We start from the raw sequence: 22,083 nt of genomic DNA on the forward strand, positions 1-22,083 counted from the left end.
AAAAGGAGGGAATAAGGTAGTCATCTGGCTACCTATACTGGAGGGGGAGTCAGGCTACTTATACTAGAGGGAAGAGTGGGAGGGGTCATCTGGCTACCTATACTGGAGGGGGGTCATCAGGCTACCTATACTAGAGAGAAGGAGGAGGCTAACTATACTGAAGAGGGTGGCTGGTGACAGTGGCCTTGGGCAGTAAAAAGTACAAATCCAGCCCTGCTTGTGACACCGCTTCGCTGGCCCTGATGCTGTACCCCCTAATATAAATGTGCCCTCCCGGTGCCCCATGCAGTATACTTTACCTGTTGGTATCCGCTGCTGGCTCCGTCAACATACACGCACCCCACGTGATTGCCGGTGTAACGTGGGTACATGTGTGACGTCACACATGCACCCATGTATCACACAGGCAACCACGTGAAGCATGTATATGTGCACGGAGGATGAAGGGCGAAGCCAGCACCGGACACCTCCAGGTAAAAATGCTACATGGGGGAACTGGGGGGGCACATTTACACTGGGGGGGCAGTGCCAGGCATTCCGTCACATTGTCACTCATCCTGATCAATCAAGTATGTCAGCCCTACATCTTGCAGCATGTCAATACATGCAACTAATTTCCCAAAATCGGTTGCATTGTCGATCGGGCAAACTCTTGGCAGCACTGATTTTCATCCGATCACATTATAATAACTGAATCAGTAGGTCAATCAGCCACCAAGTCGCCTGATGTATAGCCACTTTAACTCTTCTCACTCCAGCCAAACTTAAAGGGGAACTGAAGAGAGAGTTATATGGAGGCTGTCATGTTTATTTCCTTTTAGACAATACCAGTTGCCTGGCAGCCCTGCTGATCCTCTGCCTCTAATACTATTAGCCATAGCCCCTGAACAAGCATGCAGCAGATCAGGTGTTTCAGTGGTTCAGACTTATAAGTCTGATCTGACAAGACTAGCTGCATGCTTGTTTCTGGTTTTAATCAGATACTACTGCAGAGAAATAGACCAGCAGGGCTGCCAGGCAACTGGTATTGATTAAAAGGAAATAAACATGACAGCCTCCATATACCTCTCTCTTCAGTTCCCCTTTAAAGAGAACCCGAGGCGGGGTTCTTACATCGCAATCCATATACAGAGGCTGGGTCTGTCTATAGAGCCCAGCCTCTGTTGCTAGTTAGTTTCCTTCAAAGACCCCCCCCCCCCCCCCCCGCGCGCTGTCAGACCCCATAAAACACAGCCGCGCTGGCGACACGCAGCGTGTCACAGCCGGCTGTGTTTATCTCACTAATGCCAGTCTCGCAGCTCCCCCGCATCCTGAATTGCGCCGGTCCCCGCCCACATCCCTTCCCTCGCCGCTGATTGGAGGGAAGGGATGCGGGCGGGGACCAGAGCGATGCAGGAGGCGGGGGAGCAGCCGAGACTGACAGTAGTGAGGTAAACACAGCCGCATAGCGCAGCTGTGTTTTATGGGGTCTGACAGCGCGCAGGGGGGGCTTTGGAGAAAACTAACTAGCAACAGAGGCTGGGCTCTATAGACAGACCCAGCCTCTGTATATGGATTGCGATGTAAGAACCCCGCCTCGGGTTCTCTTTAAAGTAAAATATGGAAAACTTAGTTGTTTTTTTATTCTTCTATAGAGAGGGAATGGTCATACCCATCCACAGACTTCGGAAAAAAAAAACAGTTATTTTCCACACAAGGCAATATAGTTAATTAGCTTAGTTATAGTGACAAGAAAGACTTACTGCAGGAAGTGAGGGACCTCTCTCTAACTGGAATATTTCAGTAGCTTCAGCTCGGGATGGGGTGAGGAACACCTTTGGAAAAAACACAGAGACAATGGGAGCCCAATAGCGCAATATGTCACTCGGTTTTAGTGTAGAAAGAGTAAGTGATAGGGAATATACAGTACTCACAAAGGTAGGTTGCATGCATAGGGAACAGGCGGAGATCACAAGCCTGCCTCCACTCAAGTACCTCCAGGGATTGCTGGATGCAGGATGGTAACACTCTTGGTAAAAGAGGGACTTGCATAACCAGTAACTAGGCCACTGGACACTGTCTCTCACTCCCCTACTGAAGGAGGGGGGGATAATGCTAACACATAGAGGGTGAAGAGGCGCCCAGATTCACATAAAATTAAGTTAAAAACACATAAAATAGAAAAAATAGAGGTGGCTTACCTCTCAATGACGACAAACTTATGGGGAAAAATAGATTTTATTTGCACCGGCGACGTGTTTTGTGGTTATCTCGCCCACTTCATCAGGCCAATACAAGTGCTGCAATTAGTTAGAAGTGCCTCTTCACCCTCTATATATTTCAGCAACATGAAGAAGGGTTTATCAGGAGATTACTGCTGTGTACATATCTATTGAGAAAAATTATCCTAAAAGGGGCACTACAGCGAAAAACTGCAAAATTTAAAATATGTGCAAACATATACAAAGTAAATTTTTCCAGAGTAAAATGAGCCATAAATTACTTTTCTCCTATGTTGCTGTCACTTACAGTAGGTTGCAGAAATCTGACAGAAGCGACAGGTTTTGGACTAGTCCATCTCTTTATAGGGGATTCTCAGGGATATATTTATTTTCAAAAGCACTTAGTGAATGGCAGTTGCTCTGTCCAACTGCCAAAAAACTGTGTAGAGAGCAGGGAAGCTGGCCTAGCCAGCATCATTATTTAAATGATTTTTAGGGAATATTTTTATAAAGAATAAAAGCATTGCTGAGAATACCCTATGAAGAGATGGACTAGTCCAAAACCTAGTACTAGGACTACTAGGACTAGTCCAGGCAGACATCTGAACCAGCAGCGGTAGCATCTTGTTTATATGATGTCAAATGCTTTTTTGCTATCATGCAGAAAAGCATTTGGCAGCTTTCGACAGCGATTCCCGGTGCTTAGTTGTTGCGTCATGTTTTAACCCCCTGCAAGGGGACACAAAAGCACTGAGCCTAGCCTATCCTGGACGGTACATATAACAGATCAATTCATTTTTTTTAGATTGATCCAATCAATCTGATTGAAGTGGTTAGCAGAGGTTTGGCCCTTAATGGGAACGACTGATCATTTCCGATCTATCACCGTGGCATTCAGAAACAATCAATCAGCTGCGGTATTGTACAATTAATGGGCACCTTAACATAATTATTGTTTCTTCTTTATTATTATACATTTTTCTCAAACTGGCAGTTACTGTTAACACTGCAACAGTGTGGACCAGTCAATTGACCTTGCTGTTTTTATATTCCAGGCACACCTACCAATCAGACAGCTCTCTAGTAATCAACAATGTCCAAGTGGAAGATGCTGGAACTTACACCTGTACAGTTTCCAATGGCAACCGCAGAGAAACGCACAGAGTTCGGCTTCAAGTGAGGGGTATGGTTATTGAAAGTTACCTACTCAAATACACTATTGCAATTTTGTGCAAAAAAATCAGCAGGGAGGGTGTTTTTTTGTTTTGTTTTTTTTTGTTGGCACAAAACGGTTCAGCAGCAAAAAAAAAATAAAAATCTTAAAATAGTGGTCTCCATCAGTTTAGGTACCTTCTCATGATTTATAACCTGATCAGCAGATGCTTAGTTTTACTCTTCTTAACTGAAGCTGAATTAAATACAAAATGATACCCCCCCCCCCCTCTTTTCCAACATACATACTGTGGTTTCCGCTGGTGGGTCCTGCTAGTCAAAGGATGCAGAGACAGTTTGAGCAATTTAGTTTGATAATTGATAATCTTCACAAATATTTTACTATAACCTAGCCTTATTACTAGCCCTCCCTATTGATGCCTAACTCTAACCAATCTCCTCCGCTGGAGCCTTACACTATGGACCTCCCCTGTCACTGCCCAACCCCAAAACTCCCTTGGTAGCGTCTAACATTAAAAAAAACACACACACACGCGCACACACACTGGGACGCACACACACTGGGATGCCTACCCTTGAAAAACAAAACAAAAAAACAGACCACCTCCCTGCCTAACCCTATCCGCTGATCTTTTCTGCGCTGCCACAAGCAGCAATGCTAATGGCCATGATTAGAGGCTATTAGTGGTAATTTGGGTACCAGATGTCCCCAATAAAATAGTAGGCACGCCGCCCTCTATTTTATCGTTGCCTCTAGCATCCAAACTACCGTTAATAACAGCAATTAGTATTGGCAGCCATTTCTACATGCTTTGCTTCTGGTTCCCCAGAAATTTGTGTTCATTCATTACATCGTCCCTATAATGCCTACCCAACTTGGTAGGGCTTCTTGTACTGACAACTGTCATTCCTTGGATAGATAATGATGACTGAACTGTGACCACTAACATAAATATATTCATTTTTTCCCAGAATGCTGCAGTCTAGAGAAGTGGCACATATGAAGCCCATTTGCAGCCAACCTAGTGCTTTCCGGTTTTTTTTTTCAACAAAACAAGGCTTTATTGAATGTTTATAAAAGAGAATGGTATAGCAAGATAAAAAAAAAAAAAAAGTGTACACAGGAGTACACTTGAATTATCAAATATATGAGCTTGTATACAAGATTATATACATTACAACATATTGTATAAAAATAAAGGATTTAGCATAAAATTGCAAAATTGCAAAACAATGCTTATGATGGTACATATGATAAGTGTTGACTGGAGGGAGGGCTGTGCAGACAGAGAAATTATGTTGGTTCACGACAGCAATTGTAAGGGAGCGTTGAGGTTTATATTCAACAGACAGTAGAGGGGTATATAAAGGCAGGTAAGTGGAGTGGTTGTGGTGGGAGGAAAGTGCTTATACATCAGTTCTTCCATTTATCCCATACAAGGTGAAATTTGGGGGCTCTGCCTCTGTGGCTATAGATGAGTTTTTTATATGGTAGGGAGTTGTTTACTCTTTTAATCCAGTTGGTGACCAGAGGGGGCGCGGGTGCAAGCCATCTGCACGCCACTTCCTGTCTAGCCATAAATAGTGCTTCAGTCATGAGGGTCTTTGAAGAATAGTCTAAACCCTCATTATGTATGACTCCCAATAAGCAAAGTATAGGATCCAGCGGGACAGGGCAACCCATTTTATCGTGTAGGAATTTAGTAACCTGAATCCAATAGTCTGATAAGTGTGGACATTCCCATAGTAAATGTAGGAAAGAGGAAGAGATAGATTGGCATTTAGGGCAGACGTCTGACGAGGAAGAGTTAAATTTAAGTAACCTGGCTGGCGTAAGATAAGATTGGTGTAGAATATATATTTGAGTGAGATGGTCACGTAGACAGGGCGAGGATCATTTTATTGCCAGCAGTGCATCGTCCCAGTCATCGTCCACTAATTTCAATGCCAATCACCTCCCATTTTCGCCTAGAAGGGGTTGTGCGTTCCAGAGCATTATTACCAATCAGTTCTTTATATAGAGTTCCTATAAGGTGAGGGCTGGGTCCCTTGCAGATGATGTCCATTATGGGAAGAGTGCAGTGGCGGCTCCAGGACGAAAAAATGGGCGTGGTCATGACCGGATGAGGGCGGGGCTAACTGTAATTTAAAGTGAACCCAGGGTGAGAGTGATATGGTGGCTGCCATATTTATTTCCTTTTAAACAATACTAGTTGCCTGGCAGCCCTGCTGATCTATTTGGCTGTAGTAGTGAACTGAATTACACCAGAAACAAGCCATGCAGCTAATCTTGTCAGTTCTGACAATATTGTCAGAAACCCCTGACCTGCTGCATGCTTGTTCAGGGTCTATGGTTGAAAGAATAAGAGGCAGAGGACCAGCACGGCAGCCAGGCAACTGGTATTGCTTAAAGGGAGATAAATATGGCAGCCTCAATATTATTCTCACCTCGGGTTCCCTTTAAAAGTGCAACGCAAAGACAGAGGGCCCAAGTTTTGGTGACCCTTTTCCCAGAAAATTCACATAATTGTGCAGGTTTTCTCAAGAAAATACACGTAATGTGAGCAGATTTTAACAAAAAACACGTCCAATGACCCCAATATGCACAATCGTTATCAGATATGGCCCCAATATGCACAATCGTTATCAGATATGGCCCCAATATGCACAATCGTTATCAGATATGGCCCCAATATGCACAATCGTTATCAGATATGGCCCCAATATGCACAATCGTTATCAGATATGGCCCCAATATGCACAATCGTTATCAGATATGGCCCCAATATGCACAATCGTTACCAGATATGGCCCCAATATGCACAATCGTTACCAGATATGGCCCCAATATGCACAATCGTTACCAGATATGGCCCCAATATGCACAATCGTTACCAGATATGGCCCCAATATGCACAATCGTTACCAGATATGGCCCCAATATGCACAATCGTTACCAGATATGGCCCCAATATGCACAATCGTTACCAGATATGGCCCCAATATGCACAATCGTTACCAGATATGGCCCCAATATGCACAATCGTTACCAGATATGGCCCCAATATGCACAATCGTTATCAGATATGGCCCCAATATGCACAATCGTTACCAGATATGGCCCCAATATGCACAATCGTTATCAGATATGGCCCCAATATGCACAATCGTTATCAGATATGGCCCCAATATGCACAATCGTTATCAGATATGGCCCCAATATGCACAATCGTTATCAGATATGGCCCCAATATGCACAATCGTTATCAGATATGGCCCCAATATGCACAATCGGTAGCAGATATGGCCCTAATATGCACAATCGGTAGCAGATATAGCCCCAATATGCACAATCGGTAGCAGATATGACCCCAATATGCACAATCGGTAGCAGATATGACCCCAATATGCACAATCGTTATCAGATATGGCCCCAATATGCACAATCGTTATCAGATATGGCCCCAATATGCACAATCGGTAGCAGATATGGTCCCAATATGCACAATCGGTAGCAGATATGGTCCCAATATGCACAATCGGTAGCAGATATGGTCCCAATATGCACAATCGGTGGCAGATATGGTCCCAATATGCACAATCGGTGGCAGATATGGTCCCAATATGCACAATCGGTAGCAGATATGACCCCAATATGCACAATCGGTAGCAGAAATGACCCCAATATGCACAATCCGTAGCAGATATGACCCCAATATGCACAATCGGTAGCAGATATGACCCCAATATGCACAATCGGTAGCAGATATGACCCCAATATGCACAATCGGTAGCAGATATGACCCCAATATGCACAATCGGTAGCAGATATGACCCCAATATGCACAATCGGTAGCAGATATGACCCCAATATGCACAATCGGTAGCAGATATGACCCCAATATGCACAATCGGTAGCAGATATGACCCCAATATGCACAATCGGTAGCAGAAATGACCCCAATATGCACAATCGGTAGCAGAAATGACCCCAATATGCACAATCGGTAGCAGAAATGACCCCAATATGCACAATCGGTAGCAGAAATGACCCCAATATGCACAATCCGTAGCAGATATCGCCCCAATATGCACAATCCGTAGCAGATATGACCCCAATATGCACAATCCGTAGCAGATATGACCCCAATATGCACAATCCGTAGCAGATATGACCCCAATATGCACAATCCGTAGCAGATATGACCCCAATATGCACAATCCGCATCACCTGAAAAAGAAAAGAAAAACCCATTTACTCACCTACAGCCAGAAGACCTTCTTTCCCGACCTCCTGTCCCGAGTCCCGACCTCATTGTGGCGCGCAGCGCCCGCGCGCCCACGATCCTCTTCCTTCCCGACGTCACCACGAGACTTCCTGCCTGCATGCAGAGAGCAGGGCTACGGGAAAATGGCCGCCCGAAGTCTGCAGAACAGGGCTCCGGGCGGCCATCTTACCGTAGCCCTGCCTGCTGCTCCGTGCTGCCGGTGTGTGAACTGACTTGGCGTCTTTTAGACGCCTGAAGTCAGTTCACTCCAGGGGGTGCTTTGGGGGTGCTTGGACAATTCTAGGGGGTGCTCGAGCACCCCCAAGCACCCCCCTGGCGCCGCCCCTGGAAGAGTGGAAGTTTTAATAGGAAGGTGCTGGAATTGACACGTGAAGGCATGTTGTAACTGTATGTACCTGAAATGTTGCCTGCGGGGGACGTTAAATTTGTCTATCATTGACTAGAAAGTGTTCAAACTACCATTAGTTAGGATTTGGCCTAGAAATATAATTCCATGCTCGCTCCAGAATTTAGGATCAGGTATGGTAAGGAACTCCGGCAAGGAAGGGTTGTTCCACTGGGGAGTGTTCTAGTCATATCCCTCTAGGTTATATTCCCTGCGTACACATCTCCATATCCCAATAGCTTGACTCAGGATGGTGTTACTCTGTCTTTCCCCGGACAAGGAGGAGGTAAGAGTGTCTAGTACCAGGCTTCCTTTGTGTGGATCCAGGTCATAGCTTAATGTCTCAGCATTGATTGTGTGGAGGACTACAAACCAGGCCGCCATATACTGTAATTGAGCTGCAGGTAGTATTTGTGGAATGATGGAAATGTTATGTCACCCAGATCATTTGGGTTTTGAAATAGCGAGCAGCGCAGTTTGGGTCTGCCATTGTTCCAGATGAAAGCAAGCAACACCGTTCTGAGACGTTTCAAGAATCTTTGAGGAATGTATATGGGTGAATGGTGTAGCATATATAAGATTTTGGGGAGTAGAACCATCTTTATTAGGTTCGTGCACCCAATCACAGAGAGGGGGAGTTTGGCCAAGACTTACATCTGGCCTGCACAAGGGGGATTAGTCCATACATTTCATTAGTCAGGTAGTGTTTGGGCTCTCTATTGATTTGTACACCTAGGTACTTAAAGGTCTGCACTGTTTGTAGAGGGATAGGAAGTGGAGAAGAGGAATTATCCTGGGAATCTAATGTTAGTATCACAGACTTTGACTTATGGACACATAGGCCAGAGTAGTAACTAGACTCCTCTATAATGTCCAAGGCGCAGAAAAGGGAGCGACCACTGTCTGCTAAATACAGAATAGTGTCGTCGGCATACATGCTAATTTTATCTTCCGTGTGTTGGGTTTTGAATCCTATTACACCGGGGTGTGATCTTATTCTGTGTGCCAGAGGATCAGCCCCTAGGGCATATAGAAAAGGGGATAAGGGGCAGCCCTGTCTTGTTCCACGTTCGAGTGGGAATGCCGCTGAAATCCATTAATTTGTACATAGATGGGCGGTTAAGTTGGTGTATAATATTTTGACCCAACTACAAAAGTTGTCCCCAAAACCAAACCTGGCAAGGACTGCTGATAAAAAGGGCCACTCTACCGAGTCAAAGGCCTTAGCCATGTCCAGGGAGGCAATAGCTCTTTGACCCATATTTGTGTGTTTGCACTGTATATTAGAGAATAGTCGTCTGATATTTATGGCGGTGTTTGGTCATCGTGCACCAATGATAGGATGACTGAATTAAACCTCATTGATAAGATTTTAGCTAGTATTTTTACATCGGTGGTGAGTAGGGAGATTGGGCAGTATGACTCGCATAGGAGGGGGTCCTTGTCAGGTTTGGGAAGTACCATTATTACGGCTTCATGTATTGATTGCGAGAGTTCCTGGAGTTCAAATGCTTGTTGGAAGACTTCTAATAGAGAAGGTGCAAGCTCATCCGTGTTTTTTTTATATATTTCAGTAGGGAGGCCATCTAGACCAGGAGCTTTTTTTATTCGGAAAGCTTGCTCTAGCACAGTCTATTTCTTCAAGGGAGATGGGCTCTTCTAATTGCAAACGTTGGGAGTCTGACAGGCGAGGAAGAGTTACTGTTTTATTTACTAGTAGGGAGACTCCATGTGAGTACTGCGAATATGGAGCATGATACATCCAGCCTATCCAGTTTCTGCGGAGAGCCAGTAGTTTATTTCCTGTCAAATGTGTTTCTGATAGGGCGACTATATCAGGTTTGTACCCCTTTAAGAAGTTTAGTACTGTGGAACGTTTCACTTTGTCATTTAAGCCTCTAACGTTCCAACAGAGAAACTTAAGTGTAGCCGCCATGAGAATAGATGATGGTTGAATTACAGGAGAGTACATTTACCTCAGTCGTCCCTTCCAGCAATAGATTCAGTAAGCGTTGTACACGTGTTGCATCAGTAAAGCCTTTAAGGAGAATCTGTAAAGTTCTTACAATAAAAAGCATACCATTCTATTCATTCTGTTCTCCTGGGCCCCTCTGTGCTGTTTCTGCCACTCCCTGCTGCGATCCTGGCTTGTAATTACCAGTTTTAGGCAGTGTTTACAAACAAAAGACATGGCTGCTAAAAGCTTGTGATAGGCTCTGAGAACCTCTGTCTGTGACTCACACAGAGCCTGCAGGGGGCATGGAGAAGGGTGTGTATAGCTTCTATCCTATCACAGCAGAGCAGCAGATTCCTGCCTGAGCCCGACAAAGCTGTCAGAGGAAAGAAGATTAGATTATATAACAGAGATAATACAGCCACTGTGCAACTAGGAAAGGCTGCAGTAAGACAGACCACATTAGAAAAGGTATAGGAAATTATAGGATAGAAGAAATGAGGCTGAAAATTTTGTTACAGAGTCTCTTTAACCGGAAACATAAAACACCCAAAACCCAACCCACCCGGTTCTGTTACAAAACTGCGCAGAGCTTTTACCCAAAACAAAACTAACATCACTTTAGTGAACAGGCGTTTACACAAAAGCGTAATTCACATCCGTTTGGGGATACCAGAAGTACAACAGATAACCAGCGATAAGCAGATACTCCCAGTTTAACTTTTAGGTGGGAGGGGAGCTTGATGTTCAAAAAGCTCAGACGTATTAGGCAAGGGAGTAACACTTATAGGGATTGCATAGGCTCCAAGAATGGTGTCTAGCTTCAGTGTGCCCCGGGGTAGCCGAACACACTTAGGCCTTAACAAACGTGGACAAATTGAGTGGTATAGAGCAGGGGTCCCCAACCTTTTCCGGCCCAGGGACCGCTTTCTCACCAAATTTTTCTCCGGGGCCCGCGGGGGAGGGGGTTATAGTGGACAGTGTCGTGCGCGGCAGGTTACAAGGGGGGAGGAGGGTGGAGGCTGGGGTGCGGCGGCATAGCTAGCATAGTTGCCTCAGTGTAGGGAGTTTAGTATCCCCAGTATGGCTAGTATAGTTACCTCAGTATAGCTAGTATAGTGCCCCAGTATGGGTAGTATAGTGCCCAGTATGGCTAGTATAGTGCCCAGTATGGCTAGTATAGTGCCCAGTATGGCTAGTATAGTGCCCAGTATAGCTAGTATAGTGCCTAGTATAGCTAGTATAGTGCCCCAGTATGGGTAAGTATAGTGCCCTAGTATAGCTAACCCCAACCCCCCCCCCCCCCCCCCCGTGGCCGCCGCTGCAGTTACCTTAGCTGGCGGCCGCTACCTCTCCTATATTCTCCTCTCATGCGTGTGCTATTTGGATTCGCAGCAGCTCGCCCCGCAGCTGCTGTGATGAGGCAGGAAGCAGGACAGTGGCTTCTTGTAGCGGTGATGTGTATCGCCGTTACCAGGGGAACCTCTCTCCTGCTTCTGCCTCATCACAGCAGCCGCGGGGCATGCTTCTGTGAATCCAAATATCACACGCATCAGAGGAGAATATAAGAGAGGAAGCGGCCGCCAGCTAAGGTAACAGCAGCGGCGGCCACGGGGGGAGGTCAGCTATACTCGGGAGGGCAAGGGGACAGACCCGTGGCCCAACTGCAAATGCCCTACGGACCAGCAGTGGGCCACGGGCTGGTGGTTGGGGACCCCTGGTATAGAGCATGAAATGTGAAGACATGCCGGATGGGTAGAGGCAAAGGCACATACAACTTGCATGTGAATGCTTGCAATTTTAAGAGGGCATGCTCATCCGCCCCGGCAGCACACATACAAGCCAGAGTATCATAAGCCATTATCAGTAACTAAGTCCTGTGAGGGGGGAAAATAGGTAAGCAGTATACATAAACATATACAGGTTATATAGCATATTTAGAGTGCAGTAACAGATTCATTAATAAGTAATACAGCTGAACACAGCCTCACAAGGTTGTAGTTGTGTGTAGGGGGTGTACACACCAGGTATTGTTCCACGGGAGCAAAATAAGGGTAATAGATCCACAGTACTAAGTTAGTTGAGCGGAGAGAGTGGCTTACTTGTACTTATAGTCCGCGCGACATAGGGGAACATAGATGAAAGTTCCTGAACACAAAACAATATGTGATGTAGTGATAGTAAAGGGGTTGAAGGAGAGTGTACAAAACACCTTACACGTTCTGGAGCACCCCAGAGCAAACACACACTGCAGCATAGTGTGGGTGGAAGGCTTGATGACAATGGGGCAATGTTGTAAGTTTCTGGGCATTAAGGTGCAAACAAGAGGTGGCTTGTATGGGTCTAGGATAGTGCAGCCAACACACACCCATAGTTATGGAAACGTGTCAGGGGATCAAAGAGTACAGTACCTGTGGTATATTGTAGCAAAAGGTTTGTAGAGTAGGCAGCACTTCAGGAGTCGTCATGACGGGGAGAGTTGTGCCTGCTAGAAGAAGAGGGGTTTTCATCCAACCATTTGGAGGCTTCTGCTGGGCTGCTGAAGATGTCTGTGCAGCCGTTTGAAATGACACAGAGTTTTGCTGGGTAGAGCACGGCATATTCAATTGCTGCGTCACAAAGGCGCTTCTTGACGCCAATGAAGTGTACCCTCTGCTTCGGTACTTCCACTGAGTAGTCCGGGTAGAAAGAGAGGCGTGTATTTTGGAAGGTGAAATCTCCTTTAGCACGAGCGGCTTGTAATAAAGCATCTCTATCCTGATAGTTGAGAAGAAAGTGCGGGGTGAGGACCCCGGGGGAGGCACCTTGGCTGAGATACGGTGTGCTCGTTTCACCACAAAAACGGCAGAGAAAGTTTTGCTCCCAAATATGTCTGTGAGTAGGCCTTCAATAAATTCCACCGGGCGGTCCCCCTCCGCCTTTTCGGGGAGACCTACAATGCAGATATTTGACCGCCGATTGCGGTTTTCAAGATCATCCTGGCATTCTCTTATAACTTTAATGTCTGCTTGTGAGGTAGTAAGGGCCGGTTGCAGAGGCCTAGTTTCGTCTTCCAGTGTGCTAATGCGTGTCTCAGCCGCGTTGACCCTGAAGCGGAGATTGTGCATGTCCTGCCGGAGAAGGGAGACGTCAGTTTTTACCTCCTCCAACTTGGAGGTGACGAGGGTTAAGCTACCCTGGCAGCAAGTAATAGCCTCCATGATTTGAGCGAGAGTGGGAGTCATCGCCTCTTCCTCCTGTAACTCAGCGCCATCTTGTTCCTGGGTGTCCATACAGAACTTTTGTAGTTTTGCCACTGCCTCCGATTGCCTTCTGGTCATAGTGCAAATTAAATGTTCCAGAGGGAAGGCTCCAGCCCGGAGTGCTGTTTAGTGTAGTTGCAGATGTTGTAAAAGTGCCTCCGGCCACACACCCCCCCCACTCCCCCCCCCCCCCCCCCCCCAACCTAGTGTTTTCCTTACATTGGTAAAGGATCCATGTAGAAAGTTATATGGATTCTTTGGTTCTATTTGGAGGCGGTTTGTTGTTAACTGTAACTAGTCAGATTCCAGCATTAATCACACATGCTGCAGTAAAACAAAATTAAAGGGAGAGCTGTTTTTATAGGTAACAAATGTCTGGCAAAGTTCTTCCACTTAACGATACAGTAAATACATGTGGCTGATTGCTCTTACCAATCATTACATTTTACTTTGCTGTGTGGCTTTCTAATGCAGGGAGTGAGACACATGGAAGACAGCGAGCACATGACACTGATCATACTGGCAGGAGGTCTCATGAAGAGGAAAGAACAGACTCTCTAACTGCTCAGGAGTCCAGAGACAGCTCACACAGCACTGGCACTCACTCTGGGAGGAGGTAATCGCCATACATTATGTTTACTAATCTAACCAGGGGCTGTCACGGCATTTCCTGCTCTGCAGCAGATGGGGCTTGATAAAGAGCCAAATGGAGGCTGGTCATGAACTGGGGTGCTGCTGCTGTGCTAGGTGTGGGCAGTGAGTTACTGTCACTGCACTACAGTTATGTGTTTGTCACCTGCTAGCACTACACGGCCTACCACTCCATTACTCCATCACTCCATATGTTGTCACTACCAGCTATCACTAAACTGCTTGTCACTAGAGATTGACCTATTGCTGTCTGCCTGTGTTTGGTGGTATTGATATAATTTACCTGCATGCCGTTGATCTCTGTCTGCGATTGCTTTTATCTGCTTGTCATTGGTAATATCTGCATATTATTCATGTCCTTAAAGGATACTTGTTACCACCAAGACAACAAAAAATACATACTCACCTAATAGGAGGGTAGACTCTGGATCCCAAGAGCCTTCCCGGTCCTCTCTGTGTCCTCTCATTCCACCTCTGGGCCCTATTCAAATCTCGACTGCGTCTACAGGCCTCCTCAGAAGTACTAAGGTCTTTGAGTACTTCCAAAGACGAGCAGCTCTGTATGTAGACTGTTATCTTTGGGAGTACTTCCAGACCCGAGTACTTCCGTACCCTGCAAAAAGAGACCTGAAGGCTTGTTCAACAGTAAAGTCGGACGCTGGAACAAGGGGGCCTGGCGTTAGAACGAGGAGATGTAGAGAGCACCAGGAAAGCTCTAAGAGATCCAAAGCCTTCCCTCTTCCTAGGTGAGTGTAACTTTTTTCCCCCCAGGGTGATTACAGGTATCCTTTAAAATTTATTCCCAAAATTGTGCATTGCACTAGCCTTTAATCGTCTGAGAGTCCCCTCCCTGCAGTCCTAAGCTAGGTGTTGCTTTGTTTCAATGTGCTTACCATTTCATATGTTATTCATATGTTTGTCTGTTATTGGTAATACCTGCACATTGTTGGAATGTGCCTGTCATGCTTGCTTGGCAAATGATTATGTATTTAAATTTGTTTTTTGTTTATATGTCAACAAGTCTATTTTTTCCCAATGAGCATGTATAACACTGTTTTACTATAATAATAAGAATCCTAACATTTGTATAGCGCATTTCTCCTGTTGAACTCAGTCTCAAGAGCTGCAGCCACTGGGGCGCGTGTTAGGAAGTCTTGCCCAAGGACTTCTTACTGAATAGGTACGGACGCTAGCCGGGATTCGAACCCTGGTCTCTCATGTCAAAGACAGAGCGCTTAACCAGTACACTATCCAGCCACTGTTATGATGGGCAGTGATGCTGGCCTTTGTCCCAGTAATATAGGATGTATAATCTATGGGTAAAACAAATGTGGCACATCAATATACAATAATACATTGCCCATACAATGTAACCAAGATTAACCTACTTTTGTTTTGTCCATTATTTGGCCACACCCACTATGTCCCTGTTGTTCTACTAGGGTCATTGTGCTGAGGGGGGACACTGTTGGTGGCATTTGTGTTTAGGTCTGAAAACTACAATTTTCAATTAAACCTCAGAATTTTGGCTTTATTTAAAGGATAAGGAGAGTGTTAACATTTTTATCTGATCAATTCAAATTAAAGTGATGGCAAGCTGTTTTGACCTATGAAGGGCTATTAAGTGTATAATTTTGTGTACTTTTCCTTGGTGTGCAGCAGCAGGGGGAATTACATTGGTGTCTAGGGATGAGCAAATCTGTTGAAAAAAGATTTGAGAAACTTGTTGCAAAACTACCACACTTGCAAACCTTTGTATATACCGTAATAAGTTGTGGGTCACCATGAGCTTGCTGGTTAGTCTGTGCCTCTCGGATTTACAAGCCCTACTCCATAGAGCCAAATGAATCCATGCCATGCACTGATGAGGATCAAACAATCCGAAACAGTCTGTATGCATGTTGGATTATTATGGCTCTGTACAAATTAACAAGCTGACACATCATTGCATTCTAGCGGTTCTGGAGGTGTGTTTAGCTTCTAAGGGTACAATGGTTAATTTGCATATATTCAGCAGTGATGCACTGGGAGACATCTCAAGCTCACTCCAACCTGAATTATCGCAAATTCTTTCTGTTTTAGAAAAGCAAACTTTTGTTATTCCTGTAGGCAAATATGCAATTTTTTTTACCCCACAAATGTGACACAGAATTGAATGAGAATGTGCATAATATCAACCTAAATAATAGTAACACAATTATATTCAAATGTGCACAATATTTAAGGATAACTGTATCATTTGTGATTAATTACCGCAGTGATCGAAAATGATCGAATGCCTGTGGGATTGTATTGTGAATGGCCACCTTAAGTACCTTAAAATAGATTATTGCCCAGAAAGATAGTTCTGAGAATATTCTGGGAATGACTGTTGTACAGTATACCTACAATGCTTGGCACTCCAGTGTTTGAAGTGGAATTTCACTTTTGCAGAAAAAAAATTGCTATAAAAATATATCTGTGCTGCACAAATCTTTTTGTAATGTTATAAAGAAATTATCTTGTCAATTTAAACCTGCAGCCACCAGAAGTGACCGTAAGCACAAACTGCACTTCTTTTCAAGCATGGCATCTGTACTTTATAGTACGGAATGCCCAGATACTTTGTTACTGGATGAATAGCTAGCTGCACAAAGCAGAAACCGATGTGATACTTATTCTCTACAGCTGCTGTAATTGGGTCATTGGCATGAGTTTTGTAAGTCAAAATTTTACAACCACTGTTAGAATCACTATGAGGTAGCTGTGTATTAATTAGTATATGCTTACCATGTGAAGTAATGACAATGGAAAAGTAAGTGGTCTGAGTCTTCCTCCATAAATGTTATGCAACCAAGAATTTTCATAACGGTCTATAACAATGGATGAACATTTTTATTTCTGAACTTCTACTGTACTGGAATCCTCAACCAAACATAAATGTCACCCCTTTCTTCTCAGTAGATAATTGATGGTTGTCGGCAATTAAAAATGTCTGTAAACTCCAAATACATTGAAAGAGTGTAAAATAGTTTTACACATTGGTATTTGAATGTAAACTACACAGTTTTATGTATTGTGTAAATATATTGTGTGATGTTTTTTGTTTTTTAGGGCATCTTTAACAGTGGAAGCAAACGTTAGTCATCGTACAAGACTTCCCTGTAATCTAGACATATCTCCTAGTACCACTGTTGAATGGCAAAAAGACGGACTACCATTGTCTTCCCAAAGGTAAGAAAACACAGTAACCTGAACTAACTAAACACACTAAATCAAACCTTTGAGGAGGATAGAGCTAAAATGTAACATTTAATCGAAAATCGATAAAACGCAGGCAGGGACAGACAACAATTATAGTGACACACAATGTATTACCTAACTAGCATGCAAGAGGAGCCCTATAGGGGATTTGCAGGCTTGTACTAAACTAGGACTGAACCCTTCCATTTCTCATGCTAAATAATTATAACCCTCAACCAAAGAAACCCTGACATGTTTCACCTAGTAGCTTCATCAGGGGTGAAAAACAAAGTACTATAGTGCAGACTGACAGTGCATCACAAAAAAGGTACATGATTATACATAAAAGTCAAAGCATAATGGCTGAAGATGCAGTCATAAGAGAACTGTCCATACCAACAGCCAATCAGTATAAAGGCAGATGTTGGGACAACAGTTCTTTTGGCGCCATCTTTGGTCATTACGCTGCTATTATACTGTGACATTTGTATGTAATTATGCTACCTTGTGTATGATGCACTCTCAGTGCTATTTCACAGTGATCAGTTGTGTCGCAGAATAATTTTGCATGTCAACGCACTACCCATACAATTATTTTAGGCTGTTCACAGTACTGCATTCATACACATACAATTCAATCTGGACTCGAACCTTACTGGAGGAAACGTTCAATAATTTATTTCCATATATAAGTGGTGATACAGCACAACAGGAATCACTTGACAAAGAGCATGTAGCCCTAAACGTTGTGCTCACCTGTTGTGCTGTATCACCACTTATATATGGAAATAAATGGTTGGGAATTTCCTCCAGTAAGGGGTGAGTCCAGATTAGATTGTATGTGTATGGACAGTATGACATTGGAGGCTTGATGAGCCTTCTGCCTAGGTCTGTGACTCCCCAATACACATTGGGAAAGTTCTGAGATCCGCGAGTCAGCTGAAATTGGTGTAGAACTATGACTAATGTATAACTGTAATGCTGCACCAGGTTATTGAGCGAAGGGACTACAGTTTGATGTAGCATTTCTACTGTGGACCACTGCAACTGAAGAAGATAGGTGATCAATCGTTAGGGTTAGACACCAATATTAGAAGGATAAATGTTTCAGTAAATGAAGATTATTATTTACGTATCGTTGTAAAGATGTTAGGGTTGGGCACCAAGAAGGGGATTATGTTAGGCAGGAAGGTTAGGGTTTTACCTTCTTAATATTGACTTGTACCAAACAAAACACATGGCTATGTTTATAATCCAACATTACTCTGCTGCTCTTACATTCTGCATGTCCTAAGCGGTCTGCCTGTGTTGTGCCAGTGACAAAGGCCATGTCAGGGGACTGGCTGTGCTGTCTGGCAGGGCTGTGTACATCTGAGCTGCAGGACCAGCTAGCAGAAGTACAAGCCTACTGTCTGGTAAATATTTCACACATAGTCGATCACAACAGTGTATTTATCCCGGAATGTAGACTTATTGATAGATCTCAATATCATATAGATGTACTCAAAGTCAGTATGTTATTATGCATATACAGTTGGGTCTCATTTATCCAGCACTGGTGGGGATTCCTTATGCCAGATATGTGTTCTTGCTGGTTGCTCGAGTGAAGCAGCTGGCGTTAAAACACGACCCTGTAGACTAAAGGCAGAGTTGTGGGCAGCAGAAGTGACTTCGGAATCCTCTGGGTGCTGGTCTGCTTCAGTCCTGTAGATCCCATTTGCTTTGCAGCGTCCTCCATGCACAGCACTGTTGCATCACATGCCCTGATGTGGATTAGGTGACACGCTGGGGAGCCATACCAGGACACCACAAAGCTACTGGGAGCTGCAGGAGGGAAGATGACCGGCGCCTGGAGTATTTGTAAGTCACTTCTGTTGTGCTGATCACTGCAAATTGTGTTAGGAATGCCCCCATTCTCCTCCATCTGGCATACCGGTTAGTTGAGACTGCGAGATGCTCGAGTTCCGGTTAACCAGAACTTTGCTGTATTAAAATATTTTCTAATCTATTTCCAGATATAGAAAACAAGCAGATGGTTCATTGGTCATAAGTCGGGTAAGCCCAGAGGATGCAGCATTGTACACCTGTGCCACAACCACTGGGAACCGCCGGGAATTCAGACAAATAGAACTGAAAATCAGAGGTTTGTAAAACATTATTGCGATTATAGATGATATCCGCAATAGGTGACTGGCACTCTCCCTTGGACTTCCATCCGTGACACTATAGGCATGGAGATTTATGCATATGTTCCCTACGCTTTAGCATGGACTTTCCCAGGCACTCCACAGCCCACAAAATATAATGGTAGATTTATAGGCTTAACCCTAGACCAGGGATGTCAAACTCAAAAACAAAGTGGGCTGAAATGTGAACACTGGGACCAAGTTGGGGGCTTCCTCTTCCACCACTGACATTGACATATACAGCAGCACAGTACATTGTGTTGCTTTCTTTACTCTGTCTCATTTGAACATTTCTCCTGTCTTTTCCTTCACAGGGGAAGTGAAAATCACCGATCCGCCCATTGGTGTCACCGTGATGGAGGGTGAAGATGCTTCCCTCACATGTGTGGTGAAAGGCAACAATGTCAATGTTCAGTGGTCAAGGTGATATAGCTTTTTTTCATTTTTACTTGTTTGACGGCTTCCGTTGAAAAATTAAGCAACATGAGTACACACAAAAAAGGATAAACCACCACTCTTTGGACCCCGTTTTAGAAAGTGCTTTTGCCACTTAAAAACTGAGGCATTTTATTTCAAAGCAGGAAAGGGTCTTGCTTTCTATTATAAAATCCCTCCAAAAATTCTGCATGTAAAGCGACTGCAATTTTGGCAAATCTCAGTCGCTCCTGTGGGATCATGGCCATTCACTTTCAGGAGCGGTGTGTTTTTGGAACCGCTGGCGATTCTTAGAAAGCATAAATTGCTGCTGAACGCACTCTAGTGGGTCCCAGTGTTAGCAGTCTGAGTATTGTTTCAGCAAAAGAGAAAATTATGCAATGGATACATTGTGTTCTGAATTTAGGCTTAATATGCAGCTTTTAAGATTGAGGCTACTTACACACTAAGACGTTGCGTTTTAGGGGACGTTATGGTCGCATAACGTGCCCCTAACGCAACGCATGGTGGTGTGGGAGAGGACGTTAGAGTGAGCCGCTTTAGGCGGCTCTATCCGCATAAGGTCTCCCAGAGTGGCGCTGATTGGCCGGCGGGACCACGTGATGCGAGACACTCCGCATCACGTGGTTCCGCTGGCCAATCAGCGGCCGCCATTGCAATGCATGTTAAGTAGCCATGTGCGCGGCTACTGTAGCGGCATCTCCCCGCCTCCTCTCCGCCCCCCACTGAGCATGTGCAAACAGTCTAACGGAACGCACAGCATGCTGCACTTTCACTACAACGTGCAGCGTTACATGTAATGCAACGTGGGCACTGTGAACAGCCCACTTGTGTTACATTGCTGTGCGTTGGGGGAGCGTTACAGGCTGCACTAACGTGCACCTGTAACGTCCCACTGTGAAAGCAGCCTAAATAAATATAAAAGTTAACTCAAACTAAAAATAATTTTACTTTTCAAAAGTGCTGCAAAAGATCTGACTTATTAAAAGCTATATACACTTCAGATTTGTGGCTGAGATCATGAGCAAAGGTGGTTTCAGCCAAGTAAAATCTCGATTGCATAAAGTTGATTATACAACTGCTTGAACATGTTTAACTGGTTCTGGACCGCTGCTACACATATCTACGCCCCTGTGGACTTCACTTCTGCACCAGGGGCCATAAATATGCATATTTGTTTATTTACCGTACCGTTCCCAATCGCCCTACCGATGCCGATCAGAGAATAGGAACAGCTTGTTCCCAAACCCGATCGCAGTGCCTGTGATGAATGAAAGCAAGACACTGGCATTCATTAACAAAGTGAAAGTAAACAGATACACATAACATTTCGTGTGTACTGTTTACAGTACTCTGGAATTAAGTGTAGCACCATCTTGTGGCCAAAAAGTAAAAATCTACCCACATACACTATTCTACTGTGTATATACAAATACATACATTTGTTATTAATGTTTAACCCCTTACACCCCTACCCTATAGTTAGCAAAATAAAACACTTGTAAAAAGCACCTTTCATTGCTTTTCCCTTTCATTTGCCAATAGCTTAATCACTACTAATCACAATTAAATTATCTATATCTTGTTTTTTTCACCACCAATTGGGCTTTTTGGGGTTGATATTGGTTTTCAGTCATTACTTTATTTTCTATGCATTTTAAAGGAAAAAACAAGGATAAAAATGCAAAAAATACACAATTTCTCCAATTTCATCCCCTATAGTTTTAATATAAACACTGCTACTGTGCATAAAACCCACATTTTATCTGCCTATTTGTCCTGGTTATTACAAGATTTGAATTATGTCCCTAGTACAAAGTATGGTAACAATATATTATTTGGAAATAAAGGTGTATTTTTCCTGTTTTTTTTTTTTTTGCTGATCTCACGCCCATACATGTGCGCGCGTGGGAGCATGCACGCTCACGTGCACAGTGGCAGCAGCGCTGCTTAACTAGTAAAAACGTCCTAGAGCCATTAAGAGGCTCCAGCAGGATGTTTTAATATGCCTGATTGTCTTTAAGTGGTTAAAAAAAGGCACAATTTAGGGGGAAAAAAGACATAAATAAGTTACCTTATGGACTTTTGAATATGTATGTTATGTGATAGAACAAGCAGTGAGATCTGGGTACAAGGCAGCCTTAAAGGATATCCAAACTAAATAAGTTAGAGTACACACATTGGTCTGCAATGGTATCTAGTCCAGGACTGTTTATCTCATCAGTTAATTTACAGTTTAGGTTTGCTTTACAGAGTAAGGCCTGGGACCCACCAGCAGCACTCCTCTAAGCACTCGGGATTTGAAAAGCTCTGGCCAATGTAATGCTATGCAGGATTTAAAAAAA

The 22,083-nt window shown here is 44.1% G+C and overlaps 1 protein-coding gene across 6 annotated transcripts in view; it reads left to right on the forward strand.

Annotated features, from left to right (window-relative positions):
* Positions 1–22,083, forward strand: part of PAPLN (papilin, proteoglycan like sulfated glycoprotein) — a 235,240-nt gene that overhangs the window by 209,374 nt on the left and 3,783 nt on the right. For all 6 annotated transcript variants that reach the window (XM_068254118.1, XM_068254120.1, XM_068254121.1 and 3 more), the window contains 5 exons: positions 3,257–3,384; positions 13,719–13,860; positions 16,989–17,108; positions 19,133–19,260; positions 19,618–19,726. In XM_068254118.1, coding sequence (XP_068110219.1) covers positions 3,257–3,384; positions 13,719–13,860; positions 16,989–17,108; positions 19,133–19,260; positions 19,618–19,726 — 627 coding nt within the window. The remainder of the gene's footprint in view (positions 1–3,256; positions 3,385–13,718; positions 13,861–16,988; positions 17,109–19,132; positions 19,261–19,617; positions 19,727–22,083) is intronic.

Source organism: Hyperolius riggenbachi, chromosome 9 (assembly GCF_040937935.1).
Source record: "Hyperolius riggenbachi isolate aHypRig1 chromosome 9, aHypRig1.pri, whole genome shotgun sequence".
Classification (NCBI taxonomy): domain Eukaryota; kingdom Metazoa; phylum Chordata; class Amphibia; order Anura; family Hyperoliidae; genus Hyperolius; species Hyperolius riggenbachi.